General features: G+C 43.1%; 1 protein-coding gene across 6 annotated transcripts in view; it reads left to right on the top strand.

Moving 5' to 3' along the window:
- GCN2 (protein kinase family protein) overlaps positions 1–18,259 on the top strand; it is a 323,601-nt gene that overhangs the window by 193,342 nt on the left and 112,000 nt on the right. For 5 of the 6 annotated variants that reach the window (XM_087682047.1, XM_087682045.1, XM_087682050.1 and 2 more), the window contains 2 exons: positions 5,985–6,081; positions 6,246–6,326. In XM_087682047.1, coding sequence (XP_087538173.1) covers positions 5,985–6,081; positions 6,246–6,326 — 178 coding nt within the window. The remainder of the gene's footprint in view (positions 1–5,984; positions 6,082–6,245; positions 6,327–18,259) is intronic. The other variant, XM_087682046.1, reaches the window with a different exon arrangement.

Below are 18,259 nucleotides of genomic sequence, written 5' to 3'. Positions count from 1 at the left end.
CAATGCCTTTGGCTGATGGCATGGGTCCCAAGGTGGCTGCTAAACCCTAATTACTGGTGTAATTTAGGCTTTACAGTAGAAGACTGTCTGATGTCCACCAAATTTGGCTATACTCTGCTACCAATGGCTGAGAATTACTAAGAATGCTTGAGCATAGATTGGAGGAGATGAGAAAATGCTGTAGAGAGAGAGAAAATCGGCTCAAATGTATCTTTTGATTTGTATTTTTAGGATTTACAGCAGTAAACTCTCTCTTGTCCACCAAATTTGGCTGTACTTTGCTACCAATGACTGAGAATTACTAAGAATGCTTGAGCATAGACTGGAGGAGATGAGAAAATGCTGTAGAGAGAGAGAAAATCAGCTAAAATGTATCTTTTGATTCGTAGCTCTGATGACAAATCTGATGGCACCAACAGCTTCAAAAGGGGGGTAAAACGCCAACTTGGCTTGTCTGGTGAGTCCTCCTCTTCTACCGCTGCCTCTCTTAAGGCGGAAGAGAAAACTTGCTGCCCGCTATTCTGTTGCAGCGCATGATCAACCGTCGTCGCCTCTTAGAGCTAAATCTGATCACCTCCTCTCTCTCCACCAAGCTCAAAATGGCTGCAAATTAGCTTCCACCACCCTCCTACAGCCTTCTCCCTAGTTGCATGGGAAATTTTTGCCAAGTGGCAGCCTGCCTAATACATTTTCAGCCATTAAATTAATTTTTCAAAATTAATTAATTATGAAAATTAATTTCAGCCCTTTTGACCCTGCCCAGAATTATACATGCCTATCTGTAATGAAATTGGCTAGGCCATTTGCAACTTGGAGTGGTTCCCAACCTTTGTTGACCCTTAGACTAGCATTAATTAATTAATTAATGCTAGTCCCTAGTGTCACCATTGACACTTAATGGCCAAACAATTGTCCTAGGGTCCAACCTGGCACCAACTGACCACCAAAACCCAATTGGCATAACTTAACACAACTTTTTCCTTTAATATCCAATGCATCCTCGGGGTCCTTAGCCCATTCCCATGAAATAACTGCCATGTGCATCACATGTGCTAAACAACCTTGCACATTTGATCAATAATTTAATCAAATGTTACTAGCGAGATTAAAGCATCTCAAAATTTCACGTCCCCGTGACATGCATAGTTGTCCCCAAGATGGACAACACTATGTCAACCCCCTGTATAGTCAAAGAACCACTCATGATGAGGGATGACATGAAAGGAAACACCTGAATCGAGAATCGAGGTATGCATGTCATCATCTGTATCTGCAAGTAAAGCACAAAAGTGTGAAGAGACAAAGAGTACATCAATCCCACTATCATTGTCATGAGTGACTACATTCATCTCTTCAATTTTGACACTGCTCTTCTTAGGTTAACTGTCTTTTTTCTCTTCCTTGCTATCATCTATCTTCTTGCCCTTTCCTTTCTCTTTCTTTCAATTGTAGCAGTCACGTTTAAAGTGACCCTTCTTGCCACAATGACGGCATTCAACATCTTTGCCACGTGATTTACTGCGTCCCTTGCTATCATATTTGCCTTTCTGCTGTGATCTGCCCCTAGTATGCAAAGCACTGGAAGACTTACTAGATGCATTGTTTTATCAATTCATTTTTTCCATGAGTAGAGCACTCTACACATCACCATACAAAAGGATCACATTAGAGTTGCTCATAGCAGTCCTGAATGTATCCCAACTCTTTGGCAGAGTGGAAAGCAAGAAAATAGCCTTAAACTCCTCATCAATCATGAACTTCAAGGCAACCAGCTGGCTGAAAATGGAGTTAAACTCACTCAAGTGAGTAGACATTATTGTACCCTCTTTCATACGCAAATCCATAAGCTTTTTCAGCCAATATACTTTTCTTGGAGCACTCTTCTGTGCATATAGTTCTTCCAGTCGAGTCCATATAGCATATGCAGAATCCAAACCTTCAATGTTAAACAACAAGGCATCAGAAATCGATAGCTCGATGGTTGAGTGTGCAAGCTCATTTAATTCATCCCAATCTCCTTGTTCCATGTCCGAGGGTTTGCCTATTTGGTTTTAATCGGCTTTGCGTGCTTCTTTTGCAACAGGATATTGTAGCACTGTTTTTGCCAAACTGCAAAGTTATGTGCTCCTTCAAGCTACTTTATATGCATGAGATTACTGTTGTCACTACTGCCAGCTATGATTGTCAACCCAAATGTGACAAAAAAAACATAAAATGCAAGCCCAAAACTGTCACCCAAGTGACCAAAGTACAAACAAGTACCAACCAACAATAAATGACCGCGTAGAAGCATAGATTTCAGATTTGTAATCAAATTTTCAGAAGCACCAAACCATGTGCTACAGCTTTCCACAACTGATTACAGCTGTTCCAAGGGCATATACATCACATTACATGAGAAATAAATTCCAAATTCAAAATGCCCAAAATTTTTGTGCTCAAAGCATCAACCACACATCTGCATTTTCTCTGTCATGCATAGAGCAGGCCAATTTTGCCATAGTATAGCAATTTCAGCAAAACCCCCAAATTTTTCTAAGTGTTGGATGTCCAAATTGCATGGAATTGAACTTGCATGTACATAAAATGACAAAATTGTGCATAAATTTTTTCCCAAACTACAAAAGCCTCAAATTGCATGGGGTCCAATGTGCATCAATGTGGAGAAATTGGGTAAATTTCAGCCCAATTTGTGCATGTACATGAAAAGCCCCAAATATCAGAGGCAAGATGTCACAAATTCCTGCAATTTCTGAGACAAATTTTATTGTCCTGCATCACAATCCCCAAATTTGGAAAAAGCCCCAAATTTTTGGGTCCAATGTTGAGGAATTTCACACAAATGTGCAAAATTTCAATAATTTTGGCGAAATCCCCAATTCAAATGCGCACAATGTCTGCAATTTTTAATGCAGATGCCCCAATTTTGCATGAATAGTACTCAGTCTAGAGAAGCCCTAAATTGCTGGGCCAAAATTGCACAAATCTGACCTTTTGTGCTTTCGCGTTCGAAACCCCGTCAAGAAAGAGGGGTAGAAGTTACTTTTTTTTTTAAAAGAAAAAAAAAATTGTGTGTGACCTAACGTGAGTCCATTGACCCGTCAGTTTTGGATGTGACGAGCCGCTGAAGTCTCCCGTCCGTCTCGCGCCGTGGTCCCGCCGTTTCATCAGCTGCTGTCAGTTGGTTGCGACTATTATCCCGTCGACCTACAGGTACTGCCGTCACCTGCTAAGTGACTCACGCCATTGACTGTCTACTGTCTGCTGATGTGCCCAGTCTGCAACCTAACGTCTACTCCTCAACTCGTCCTCTGCGCACATAGTCATCTATCTCAGCCCGGCACACACGTCGCCAAGAACTCCAACTGTCTGTTGGTCTCGTCAGATCTCGGGAAGCGCGTAGAAACTGATGGCTCTGATACCATCTTGTAGTAACTGTGAGGCACGAAGATCAAGAGAGTCGGTGTTCGTTACGCACGGAGAGACAGAGAGAGTGAGAGAGAGCAAAGTAGAGAGTGTGCACAATTTTGGGTACAATGACGAGTGTACCACTTTAGGTTTGTTTAGATAGATATATATGTGTAAGTACAAGTGCTAAGGGTGTGTTCACACCCGAGCACATTGAAAGGCACGAGGGCCTTTATTCCCAACACATTTAGCTCTACTGAGGATGCAAGCACATGGTTTTTTGACAGTGGTATATCTAGGCACATCACATCTCGCAGAGATTTGTTTGCTTCTATTGCCTTGGCTTGCAAGTCTCTGACAATGTGCCAACAATGCATCATACCCTGGTAGAGGTATCGGGGAGATTGTGCTCACGACCATTGATGGCTCTATTCTTCGTCCACAGGATGCCTTGTTTGTGCTAGGTATAAATAAGAATCTGTTATCTATTTCTTCTTTAGCACAGTGTGGTTTGCAGGTCACCTTTCATGATGACAGATGCATGGTGAGAGATAAGAAACACATGACTTTGGTCTTGACTGGCACTCTATGTCATGGGTTATATGAGTTGGATACTCTCTTAGTTGATCAATCAGCCTATTTAGCGTCCACTCTTACTCCTGCTATGTTACAAGCGGAGTTATGGCATGCTGGCATGGGGCATGTAAACTATGGTAGCTTGATGCTTTTGCAGCGTACACAAATATTTGATGGATTACCTCTCTTGGAGAGATCTCATGAGCAGTTATGCGAGGGACGTATTTTGGGGAAAATGCATTGGTTTCCGTTTCCCCATGATGTTGCTTTTAGAGCCACTATCAGGTTACAGACAGTGCACTCAGATGTTTGTGGCCCTATGTAGACAAAGTCATTGGGTGGCTATTACTTTTTGTCACTTTTATTGATGACTTTACTCGCTTCTACTAGGTATATTCTGTAGTGAAAAAGTCATAAGTGTATGATGCATTTTTGGCTTTTCTAGCACTTGTTGAAAACCGATCTGGCTGCAGGGTGAAGACTCTCCATTCGGATCAAAGGGGGGGGGAATACATGTCCTCTATGCTGAATTCTTTTTAAAGCAGAAGGCCATTGTTCATCAGTATACTACTGCTTATACTCCACAGCAGAACAAATACAGGTGATTTCCTAGTGTGAGAGGTTGATGTGCCAATAGGCAAAGGAAAATTATAATCTCCTCAACTAAAGCTATCCTCTGCCCTCCAGAAATCCTGCAGTCCACTGAGTTAGGAGTTAGGAGTATGGTGGATCACTGTTGGCTTATTGTCTAAAATGAAGAACAAAATGCTTTCCTGAATATCCTTGTAGCAACAAGCTGATCCTACTGACCGAAGAAATTGCACCCCACAGAATGCTCCCCTGAATATCCTTCTAGTGACAAGCTGATCCTCTGAGACCCCAAGTCACTAACATCTACTGGCACAAGTGTTCCTAAACTCCATCTGAAGGATGCTCTTCCAGACTTCCTGGCTGGGCAACCCTGGAGGCAGTGCCTTTAGATCTCTGCTGCCTATATCACAAACAATGTGCTGGAATCCTTGCAAAAAGCCTAGCCAAGTCCCAGTAGCCAAACTACCTTGAGGCTCCTGGCTGGGCAACCCTGGAGGCAGTGCCTTTAGATCTCTGCTGCCTATATCACAAACAATGTGCTGGAATCCTTGCAAAAAGCCTAGCCAAGTCCCAGTAGCCAAACTACCTTGAGGCTGCAACCACAGAAAAAAGAGATCTTCCAGATCGAAAATTGGTTGTCTGATCTCCTGCAGAATATGGTGAGGAGTGGCTACATAGTGTGCCACATCTAGAACATGAGGAGCTGCAATTGAAGAGGTTTTAATCATTCTCATTTGAAGTACTTGCTAATTGGTTGTATAACCAGAAAAGAGATGTCTGGATGATCCTTAAAGAATGGGTCTGTCAAAAGCTAAAGCTAGTCTCTTAGGTCCCATCCCCATACCCAACTTACCTCATGGTACTTCAGATCAGGTATTTGCAATGGGTGCGTGGACCTCTGGAAGAAGGACATTGGTAGGTTGGAGAGTACTCAAAAGAGCAGGGTCTTTGATCTGCTTTTTCTCATCAAATGGAAGAAAAGGCGCCCTTGATTGGGAATAAATGGTTTGCGACGAACTCGCTGGGCTACTATAAGGCATAGTTTTGGGATTGTAAGACACTTCTGTGGAATATTCACAAGAGTGAGGACTTTGATCAGCTGTTGGTGTGATAGCAGCCAAAGTCGGTATAGGTTTTGGCTACCAAAGGCACTTTTGCAGTTTATGATCTGGTAGGGTCCAATAGATACTGTGTATACGTTGTCCTAGCTGGATCCTAAAACCAATTAATGACATTCTTGTGTTGTTCATGGTGGGAGGAAATGTGATCTATTTAACATTTGGTTTGTTGGTTTTGTTTTCATTTTGGAGTTTGGGAAGAAGAGGATGCGAATGTTTTCTTAAATTTTGGTTTGTTTCTGCATTTGCCGATGGTCTCCACCTTAGGAACTGACACAAAATGTTGTAAAGAAGACAGACTATTAAGCTAATTGACTCAGCTGGAAGAATGCTCTATCTCCGATCTGACATGCGAACTCATTTTGCCCGTTGGGTAACTGCAAACCAGGTTCTTCTGCTCTCTCTGCAGCCTTTTCTTTTGAAAAATTAGACCTTATGTCATTGGTGTAGGTGGTTTTGTTTGTGCAAGTATGTAGCTCTTTGTTTTTTTAGTGCCAAATGGTTTGCTTTCAGCTGCATGCCTACATTCATTCGTATCTTTGACTTACCTAGGTAGCTTCCATCAAACGCTTCGAGATTTCACAAGTTTATAGAAGAGGAACTGGTCCTAGTGCTCCTGATGAGTATTATCAGGTATGATGTAGTATGTGCAGCATTTTTTCCTTCACTGAAGAGCACAATTGCAAAGTTAAAGAGGGACAATAGGGGAGTGAGATGATGTGTAAGTGGATGTGTAATAGGTGAACTTGTAGATTAATAGTAATGGTGCAGAAACATCGCTATTCCAAGGCAAGATCTAGCTTTGGCTACTACTCTTGACAAGTTTGTCCATATCTGTTGTCCAGTGAGGATCAGTCTGAATTTATAGTTGAATGTTGTGCTTTTAGGCCACGAGTGAAGTGGGCAACCCCCTGTTGAGTGAAAAGTTTGCCTGTGCAGGACTGGGTTTAATTCTTGGATGACTTTTCTGTAGTGGTCTTTTCCTATGCCATGCATCTAAACTAACTCATATATATATATATATATATATATATATATATATAGAGAGAGAGAGAGAGAGAGAGAGAGAGAGAACTATGAACATCTCTAGAAGGCCAGAATGGCCTATGAGACCATAACTAATGCAACTGGCATCATCATCTCTCATCAGAGAAGAAACTTGCAGTTTAAATTTTTGATGATGTACCAGACTTGCAGTGAATCATTCAGAATTTTGTGTGTGTTATTTTCATTTTTCTTCCCCCTTTCTTTTTTGTGTTGGTCGTTTCGGCCTGGGGGGAAGGGGGGTGGGGGTTGTTGGGTGGGTTAGGGGTGGTTGTCGCATGCAGTCGAAGAGTTACCAAAACTTGCAGTTTAAATTTATGATGATGTACAAGCCTTGCAGTGAATCATTCATAGTCAAGATAAAAAATTTGATGTCTGAACATATAGCTTCAACCTCCAAAAGAGACCACATCCATTAACAGTGTGAACAACTTTTCAGGCAAGAAAAAAATGATCAAACTTTACATTAATACTCAGGATAAGCTTAACAAATAGCATATAGTATCACAGAATTCGAGAAAGGCCTAATCAGTCAAAAGCTTTGTTTAAGCAGCTTTCTTTAAGCACTTTCGAGCATAATAATATTGTTCTTGTCTGGACCACCACAAAACAGTCAGCTTTTTGTGTTCAAGGTCCAAGCAGCAACTTTCTCTCCCAACAGCCCTGCAGCCAATAGAAGTAATATTTGAATGTTCAAACAACAATGTGCCAAAAGCCAAAATGATGAAGGGTTGAAAATTTTTTCTTTGTTCAAGGGCCTAGACAGTTACACTATTGGGTCATCACAACAATGTCTACAAATGTCCTTCTGGTCTCCATCATTCCATGTGTGTGTATGTAGGACATGTGCTTATAAACTGTATATATGTATTACACCTGGCCAACTTTACAAGTGACATTTATTGCAATGTACATGCTACTTGATGCTAAATTGCTCATCGTATGCAAGGTTACGGAGACTTGCAGTAAATTGTTGATAGGAGTTGACAGATAAAATTTAGTGATGGAAAATATGGCTTTTATCTCCAAAAGAGACCATCCATTAGCAGTGCGACCATTTCTGAAGACATGAACAATGATTGAAGCTGTACCTTAATAGTCACCATAAGCTCAAGAAATAGCAGGTAGTATCACAGAATTTGAGAAAGACCTATTCAGTCAAAAGCTGTATTTTCCATGGCTGCAACAAAGGCCCTGAAACTGCTTTGATCCCATTTGAAAGGTACAACTGTGCCATCTACAAACTCCAAATCAAGGAGCTCCTCAAACTTTGGGATGGGTGACTATATACTTTTAAAGCACGATGGATGTGTCATTAGAGAAAGAACTCATGGCCTCTACTACAGGTAAGAATAGGAAGATGGTAAAAGGGCATCCCTATCTCAGAGATCTCTTAATACTAAGTGTCTGTCTTTCAGCCTCATTGATAAAAAAAATCTGTTAGCAGTCATGTTTATGCACTGTCATCTTCTGCCTATGAGCTTGAGTCTAAGTCAGATGGGCACACTAGGAACTCTAACATGTTTCTCATGTGCTTTGATGGAGGAGGCAGCTCATTCTAGAGCATGCATTTCTTCTTCCAGTCACGTTTTGTGTGCATTTCTTGCATTTCTAGTCAGTTTCCAGCCCGTGCCAATGCCTACCTCCCTAGGATGCCATGTCATTATTTTCCAGATTTTTGTGTCCAGTCGGATTGCATTTATTGCAGTTCCAGGTTATTTTTCAGCAGGTCAGCCAGATTTAGAGGCCATTTTGGCAGGTCAGCCAGATTTTTATGGCTGATCACTCCTCACTTTGGCACTCATCTTCTGCAGGTTGCTCCTCTAACTCCGGTGTGGATTCTCACATGGTATCATCGCCAAAGTGACTACACGGAGCTACCCCTAAAGAGGAGCCCCCCCGGGCTGATTTTCAGCCATCTGCCCCTTGTTGAAAAATGCAGATTTTCTGCATTCTATTGCTCCGTTCGACATAGGTGGATGGCCTGATTTTCAGCCATCTGCCCCTTGCTGAGAAATGCAGATTTTCTGCATTCTACTATACGACACAAGCAAACCTCTACAAGTCTATAGTCCTTCTATGGGGGAGGTATAGGTGACTGCTTGGGACCACTTACAGGCAAAATGCAGATTTTTGTGGGTGTTTGCAGGTGTTGAAGATGTCTTATCACGCATAGTTTTTTCATATGGCAACCATATGTCTTATCCAGATGAGTATGAAAGTATGATTGGAGTATGATTCATACCTTGGGGCTGAATCATGCGTTGCCCTAATTTTAATTTTAAAAATGTAAAAATGTATCTAAATCTAGTATTTTATACTAAATTGAGTAAGCAAGCTAACAAGCTGAATGAAAACTAGAATCCTGCGTGTGCTAACACCACTTGCACTTGCATGTAAATGGCCCCCTTCCATTGTTTCACAGGTGTTACAAATTCCCATTTCACTTTTTTATTTCTTTCCATTTGTGTTAGCCTAAAGCAAAAGAATGGGGATGAGGCTTGGTCAAATGAAGACATTACAACTAATTTAGTGTGCGGAAATGTCAATTTCAGCTGTAAAATCAGGAATTTCAGAAAATTTTAAGCCAATACTAAAGGGGAAAAGAGTATTTCTCAAGAATTTGAGAGTTTAATGGCTGTTAATGTAAAAAATTTCTGAAATTTTCAGATTTCTAATCAGAGATTTCAGAGATCCTTAAGCTAATTCTAAAGGGAAAAGGAGTGTTTCTCAAGAATTTTAGAGTTAAATGGTTGTTTTTTTTCCCCCAAGAAAAGAGAACTCTATTAATAACACCTCGGAGAAAGTCCCCCTAAGGTAAATACAAAGTACAAGAAACTCTGTGAAGAGTAATAAGTACATCAAAGATACAATGGTTGTGTAAACAACCAATCTGGTGGGCTAAAGTGCCAAACCATCTGAGGGGTAGTGTGAAAGGTGTATGAATCCCAAATCCTCAAGAAAGCCTCTCTTTTCTTCCTCATCCTCTCAAAGCTGCTGTGCAACCTCTCCCATCTCCCACGGAGAGTATGGACTATCTCTGTCCAAATCCTTGATAAAGACTTCCCAGTGGGTATATCCTAAAGATCAATGACCTGGCTACATCTTGCAGTCCATATGTACCAAGCTATAATGCTGGAAATCAGCTCCCATCTGTGACAATGTCCCTAAGTCCACTGTGTCTGTGAGTAGTCTCGGGTAGGGATCTTGCTCAGATGCTGTCCAATGATGAGAAAAGAATTGCTCCCGTGAGTGTCCTCATAGCCGCAAGCTGGACCTCTGTCTGTGACCCAAGCTGCAGCCCCCCATGTTGCCACCATGGACTCTGCTGTACCATGGAATACTATCCTAAGAGCTCTCCTCCAAATCTCTTTGGGCTCTAGGACAGTCCCAGAGGCAATGTCTCTGTGTCTCCTTTGGCTCAACACGTCGCGCACAAGCCACTGGGTCCCTGCCATATGCAAGCCAAGTGCCAATTGCTAAACTCCTATGGGCTAGAAGCGGTTGTTAATGTCTAAAATTTTTAGAAATTTCAAACTTCAGTCCAAGAAATTTGCAATAGTAATTAGCTACTCAGAGTTGAGAGTTTGTTGAGAAATGTGCATTCACATCCACGATAGCCTCTGTGTAAGGAACAAACAAGGCAAAGGAACACATTGCAAATAAAGCCTTAGACTAGGTCATGTATGCATGGTTTATTAAAACCACAGTTGGTGAATACCATGGCCACTTTCCACCTTTCTCCACCTACCAATACCACCTACCGTAAGCCTATAAAAGGCACTCATCTCCACACTCATTCAATTAATCATTCTCATGAGTTGTACTTGCATTATGCTTGGATAATATCAGTTGTTCATCTTTGTCAATGTTTATGTCTCTATTTTAACAAAGTCAAGATGACAGGCGAGAGAGAGAGAGAGAGAGAGAGAGAGAGAGAGAGATGAACTTCCTGGCAAGAGTTGCTTCATTTTGTAGTTTGGCATTCCTTGGATATTCGTAAAGCGGAAAATTTGCTGCAAGATGAAATACTGGCTTCCTCAAAGTTGTTGGATTGGCCACAAAAAGATTTGCAACAAGACAAGCTCAATCGGATGGCTAGGTTGGGGTTGAAGACAGTCCATGATGGCGTTATTCTTGGGCAGCCCCGTCTTTATTCCTTTAGGCATATTCGTCAGTACTTTGGGGTGCCTCGTGGATACAGGGACATTTGGTTGTCCATACAGGACAGTCTTCAGAGGTTCTTTCCTTTGCCTGCATTACAGCCTTTGGATCCTTGGCGTGACTGGATGTTTGTGCTACCTGATGATTTTGGGAAGAGGTCAGCTAATCAAATATATCATCAGATGGTGGAAGCCAAGAGATGGGTCATGGGGAAAGTGAATAGATTATGGCATCGTAGGGGCAGTAATAAGTAGCGGGAAAGATTTATCCAAATTTGGAAGTCTAAGGTCCCGTATCACGGAAAGGTCTTCGTGTGGCGGCTGCTCATTGGGGGTCTTCTAATGGAAGAAGTGCTCCATGCCCGAAAGATCTCTGCTGGGCGTTGTGTTTTCTGCACTGCATGTGAGGAGACATTGCTTCACCTCTTTGTCTCCTGCCCTGTTGCGCATCAGATCTAGAATTTTCATCTCTCGTGTGTGGACTTCGGTGACTCAGCACCGCCTATCAGTTCATTCCTGGATTATGGGAAATATGTCCTCAATGCCCCCTTTGAGTTCGGACTGTTCCTACCTATTTCATTTCCTTAGATGGACAGCCCTGTGGCATATATGGCGTACTCGCAATGCCCTTTATTTTCGATTCAGTATCAAGCATCCATGGGCATGTGGCCCGTGTGCGTGGAATAGTGTTATGGAAAATCTCCTCTATGATATCAGCGGACTTGGTTCTTCCGGATATTGTTGCTCCTTGGCTGGGAATTGTTTGCTCTACTCCAGGTGTTCCTTCGGTGTGATCTATTAGTACTGTTCATGTAATAGGTTCTTTTGGTTGTTCTGAGAGCCTGCAGGCCTCGTGTAAATATTAGTTACACAGAGAGTAGGAGAGACAGAGTATGATGACCTGATGGTCTCATGTAATAGAAAGTAAGAGCTACAGAGAAAATGTTGACTTGATGGTCTGATGTAACTATTCACTATCTAACTCAATTATCTTCACGAGAAAGAGAGAGAGAGAGAGAGAGAGGAGTGATGGCGGATCTGACTCCTGACGCGCGAACGTTTCTTCCTGCTCTGCTCCCGGCCTGAGTTCTCCCCTCAGGCTTCTGCCGGGTCCGTTCTGCCCACTCGCAACAGTGTTGAACGCGCTGGTCATCCTGTACCTATCCCATCGATCCCTGCTGCTTACTGGTTGCGACCTTCCTTCCGGGGTCGCCCTGTTCCGCCTGCGTGCGTAACGCTGCGCCTGCGCATGTGCTGCTCGTGTGACGAAGGCTTGCGTGCGTAACGCTGCGCCCCTTGTGGGACTGCGACCTGTGAGCCACCCGTTTGCATCTCAGCTGCCTACCGCCTATTCCTGTAGCGATTTGGCAAAGAGAGAGAGAGAGAGAGAGAGAGAGAGTTCTTGGCAGAGAGAGTGAGAGAGAATGAAAGAAAGAAAGAAAGTTATATTAACGTCTACAACAGGCCAAGTTGGCCTATGAGACCAAAATGTTGCATACAAAATGTCTGGGAGATTTCAAAAGTCCCAGTGAAGCTAACATTTATGGTATGTTGAACTAAATTGAGTAGGTACAAAATGATATCTAGACTAGAGAGAGAGAGACATAACCTGGCAGCAGGCGACTGCAACCCTGCACAGATCAGAGAGTTGACCTACTCTTACACACACACACACACACACAGGAATGAAGCACACCCGTCACCACCATGGTAGGCATTTATGGGAACAGCTTTTGATGGTGCTCCAGAGCAAATAACCCTTTCCTGCCCTTGCTTCGGATCATCCCTGGCAGGATTGGACTTCGAAGGCCAGCTGAATTTAAGCAAAGCTTCTGCTAACCAGGTGTATCATCTTCTGATTGAAGGTCATCAATGGCTGGTTACTAAAGTGAATACTCTATGGAGAGTGCGTAAATCCCGGTCATGGTGGAGAGCAACTGTGATGGAGGGCTGGTTGAACAAGACACCCTTCAAATATAAGGTCTTTCTTTGGAGAGTGATGATTGGTGGTCTTCCGCTTGCTTCAGCTCTTTCCAAGCAACGAATCTCCAATGGCAACTATTTCTTTTGCACCACTACTGTGGAATCCGCTCGACACCGATTTATTTCTTGCCCCATCGCTAAGAAAGTCTGGTTATTCTTGTTAGCCGTTTGGCGAGCGGTGGTTGGTTTCTCACTACGCCCCTTTGATTGGGTTTTTGGGCAGCCCAAATACCCCACTCCGGCACAGCCACATATGAAGCTCGTATATCACTTTCTTCGATATTGGGCTGTTGGCATAATTGGACCATTCGGAATGCTTTTCTTTTTGATTCCGCCTACAATGTTCAACGGCATATTGCTAGGCTTAAGGGCCTCTTGTATTGGTAGCTAGATCTTCTCCAGCATTCTGACATGCTCTCTAGGGAGGACTTACGTCCCTGGCATATGGCAATTTCCTCCGCGTCTTTGCCATGACTTTGTAACTCGTAGTACTGGAACCTCTTCACATGATGGCTTAGTGTCATCATGTATCTTGTAATCAAGTAATCTTGTATTTTTTTTCGTAATTAATACAATTCCCTTTTACGAAGAGAGAGAGAGAGAGAGAGAGAGAGAGAGAGAGAGGTGCAGCCTATCACAGCAGACAGAGATCTGTGATACAGCAAACACAGAGAGAGAAAGAGAGAGAGAGAGAGAGACCAGTGCTCTTTCTGTCTTCTGTGAGCTCTTGGTTCAGCATCCAACTTGCACAAGTGGTGATACAATATGGCCGGTCTGGATATGGCCTTTCTCGACCAAACGGTGGCAGCCCTTGGCCCGGATTCTGATACAGAGGAACCAAAGGATATGCTTCCTTGTACGGAGGAGATGCCCCCTGGTTCTGACTTTCAGTCTGTGGGCAAACGCACCAAGCATACTTCAAAAGAGACAATGGATCATCAGGAACGTTCTTATGCGTAGATTACTTCTGATTCTGTGGATTCTCGGGATGTTGATTGGGAGCATTTGTTGGAGTTTGCCAACACTCTGCGTGGCAATTATGTTCAACATAATCATGAAGAATTTTCTGAATCTGGAATTGAAGATGTTCTGAAAGCCAGTGTGGACTCGAAAAATGTCCTGCGCTCCTTCTCGGTGTTTTATGAACGTGTTGTTATACTCTTCTTCATTGGCAAGATTCCAGTGCTTTCTCATATTTGCCAGTGGCTGCAAAGTCTACTACAAGGGGAGTGTGTTGAAGAGATTTTCGTTGGGCCCGGAGGCTTTTATGAGGTGCTGTTGAAATTCGAGAAGCATCGTGCCGATCTGTTGTCTAAACCGCCACTATTCTTTGATTGCCGTTTGGTCCATGTTGTGCCATGGCGCCCAATGGCAGATTTTCAGCGCTTGCTTCTACAGGAATGCGCGGTGTGGGTTGAGATGGAAAACTGTTGGGCTGTCTATTGGCCACTGTTAAAGGATGCCATGGCCGTTGTGGGCACTGTTTTGGTCCCTCTGAACCTAAGGGCCACGAACCGTAACCGTTTGTGTATGTTATGGGACACTGCTCGGAAAAGGCCTCCTTGGTTACGTCTTAACTGCTCTGGCATACATCCTTTGCACTTTCATCTGAAATGGGGTAATTTTGCAGGCCATTGTTTTTTGTGTGGTAAATTGGGGCATTTTATGGCCGAATGCCCAGCAAAGCAACCGACTTTAGATGCGGAGCATGTTTTGCCTCCCAGGGAAGATATGGTGCTTAATGCTCCGTTGTAGGATGCGACCCAGCCCCCTAAAGTTTTGGATAAAGGCAAACAACATGTTTCGGGCTTGGATTCCTGTGACAATGATTGGGTGGATGTACGTGCCAAAAAAGATAAAAGGTTTGATGCTGGCATGGCGGATACTGTGCCTAATGCTTCACAAGATTCCTTGCGTACTTATGCGTGCAAGAAAGACATATCGTCGTTAGGGCACCCTTCTCAGGCTATGGTTTCGTCTGTTCCTCGCAATGAGCCCACGAGGAAAGTACATTCGGATGGTCCGAAGGGCCCACCTGCTAAGTTGGCTCTTGATGCGTGAGGTAATGTGATTACCCCATGGGATCGGCGTTATCCCCATTCCATCCCCAAGTCAGTGGATATACAGTCTACCTCTAAATCTGCCCGCCGGAACTCTTTTGCCGTGCTGGCTGATTTTTTGGACAAGGGAGTCCTTGACATTCTAGTTGAGAAGATTAAATCGAGGCAAGTGTTGCCTCGTTCCTGATCCTCTTTTTGAATATACATGAAGATCGCCACGAGGAATGTGATAGGCATTTGTTCTCGCAATAAGCAGCATGCCATGTGGAGTTTATTGCATGAGAATCAGTGGGATGTCTTCTGTGCTGCTAAGCACACAAGACATGAGAATCAGTGGGATATCTTGTGTGTTGTTGAGCACAAGAGTCATGGCGAAGTAGGAAAAGTTGTGGATTGCCATGGCTTTGGCTTGTTTTCTGGAGGGACCCATGCCATGCATTATTCTCGTGTGCTTATGATTGTCCATGAGAAATATCAACCTGTTCTTATAAAAAATGATGAAGATGGTCGATTTATGGTGATTGAAGTTTTATTTGAAGGAGAGATCTTATGGTTACTTGGACTCTATGCTCCAAATGACCCTTTATCCCGCCGGGATCTTTGGAATACTTTGCAGACCTCCTTGTCACTTGGCAGACGTGGTTTCTTGATGGGGGATTTTAATATGTGTGTTGATCCTTCGCAGTCCACATCAGAGCATTCGGTGATGGATACTCCGGAAAGCCGTGTGTGGAATGCCTTTGCTCTTGCTGTTCTCAAGCAAGATCTCTGGTCATGGCTACACCCTTCTTCTACAGGATTACGTTTCATTCTACGCAGTATACATCTACATAGTCGCGGTTGGACTGCATGTACATCATGCAGGATGATGCTTTTCTTCCTGAGATGCTGGAAATGAAAGTGTTGCAGCACTATGCCTTGTTGGACCATTTTCCTCTACAGCTTGAAATGCTTGCCCAACCCATTGCACCTTTTAAGCAATTTCTGGATAGACTCCCTTTGCGTTGCAACTCGTCTTATTTGAAGCATTAAATCTTTCAGGGTTATATGCAGCAATTGATTGATAGATTTTTATTGGATTTCCCTTTTGAGGGCAATGCTTCTTTTGAACGATTGCTCTCTAATGTGCAGTGGGTTGTTGGGCAGTATGGGATCCATCATGCCTCTCTTTGTCGGCGGTGTCACCACGCAGCAGAGGAATTACTGGTTTTGGTTCGTTCTCTATTGGTGGAGACTCTAGATGATGTATTTCTACTGCCATTGGCTATGCGTTTGGCTGATCTTCTTAAAGAGTTTCAGTTGAAATCTTATCAACATGCCAAATTGCAAAATTTAACAGAGAATTTGCAAGATAGTGATAGTTAGACTCATAAGTTCTTTCGTGCTCTTCATGCATCTCCCGCTCGAGAGGATATGACTAGACTCCAGGATGCAGAAGGTCAAATGGTCACTGATCCTCAGACTATTGTGAATATGTGTAGGAATTATTTTCTGGATGTTCTTGGTTCTACTCCATCACCTTTGGACCAAACTACTCATGCTCACTCAGTTTTCTATGATTTGGTCTGTAATCAGGTTCCACATGACATGCAAACTACTTTGGAGACAGATATTTGTGAGGCAGAGGTTATGGATGTCTTGTTACACTTGCCCAAGCATAAAAGTCCCGGTTGGGATGGTCTCACCAATGAATTCTTTGAGGTTTTTGCTACCAGTCTGGTGAAACCATTGACGGCTATGTTTCAGCAGGTTTGGGAAACGGGGTTCGTGCTTTCCTTATGGAAAGAATGACTTATCAAACTGCTTCGAAAACTTCCATTGCCTTCTATGTTGACACATTGGTGACCAATTTCTTTGATGGGTTCTATGTATAAAATCTTTTCCAAAGTAATGGCGAATCGGCTCCATAAGCATCTCCTTGCCATTGTTTATCCTCTTCAATATGGTTTCATTAAGAGCCGAAACATTTTGTATACTGTCTTGAATGTGCAACTGGCTATTGACTATGCAAGGCACTCTAATCAGAAGGTGGTATTGATTCAATTGGACCTAGAAAAGGATTTTGATTATTTAGATTGGTCCATTGCAAACCTTATGTCTACTATGGGCTTTGGTACTCGGATGGCTCGTTTGATTTACACCATTAGTGTTGTGGCATCTTCGCGAGTTATGCTGAATGGTGGTGTTACCGAGCCTTTCATCCTTGCACGCTCTGTGCGACAGGGTTGCCTTTTGAGTCCTCTCTATTTTGCCCTTGCAACTCATCCGGTTCTCTCGATGTTATCTCAGATGGCAGCTTCTACTCAGTTGGCTGGATTGTCTCTTCCTTTTGGACAGCACTTCATTAGTCAATCCTTGGTTGATGAGAGCTTTATGATTTTGCGTGCGGATAAGGATAATCTTCGCAAAGCATTAGATGTTTGGAATCTCTTTGGTCAAGCTTCTGGTCTTCATATCAATGCTTTGAAATCAGCCATTCTCAGTTGCACGGAGTCAGATTTGCAGTCACTGGATTAGCAAGGAATGATTGTTCCCCGTGGTTCCATTGTTAGGCATCTTGGGTACCCTTTGGGTGTTGATGTTCGGCCGAAACAACTACTAGAGTGGATTTCACAGAAATTGATAGCTAAGTTTCTATATTGGAAGTCACAGGCTTGGCCTTTCCATGTTCGCCTCGAAGTCGCTCAGACAATTATGTTGCCAATGCTCACATATTTCTTGCCATTGCTGCCTTAGACTACCACTACATTAAATGCTCTTACTCAGTGCATTCGTTTCATGTTATGGAAGGACTCCTAACATGCAGGTATTTCATGGATCTCTTGGTCGCATGCATGCACTCCCAAACGCATGGGTGGTGGAGCTATTTTGGATACCGAAACTCATATGCTAGCACTCCGTTGGTCTCTTTTTCGTGCCATGTGCTTGGATCATCACCCGTGGGTCTTGATAGCCCGTTATTTTCTTGAGAATCACGGGCTGGTGCATGGTAATACTCAAATTCGGAGCTCCTGGTGGCATGTTCTTAATGCAGACTCTCAGTTTTCTAGTCCTGCATCATCCTTGCTTGCTCACTTGGTATGTTCTTGGAAATTGGTTCTCAAGAAGGCTCAATGGCATCCAGCAGAGGATCGCTTAGCTACTAACTCTTTTCAAGAGGAACTGTTGGCAGCCTCGTGATTACTTTCTTGGGAAGGCAAACATGAGCTCAGACCAAAATTTAATCGTATAGCACGTTTGGGCTTGACTTCAGTTGCAGATGCCACCCTTGCTAGTCGCAATGTGTTGATATCATTTCGTATAGCTAGAAGGCTTT

Source organism: Lygodium microphyllum, chromosome 7 (assembly GCF_053477565.2).
Source record: "Lygodium microphyllum isolate KBCC chromosome 7, Lygodium_microphyllum_v1.1.10, whole genome shotgun sequence".
Classification (NCBI taxonomy): domain Eukaryota; kingdom Viridiplantae; phylum Streptophyta; class Polypodiopsida; order Schizaeales; family Lygodiaceae; genus Lygodium; species Lygodium microphyllum.
This window is presented reverse-complemented; position numbering and strand designations above follow the sequence as displayed.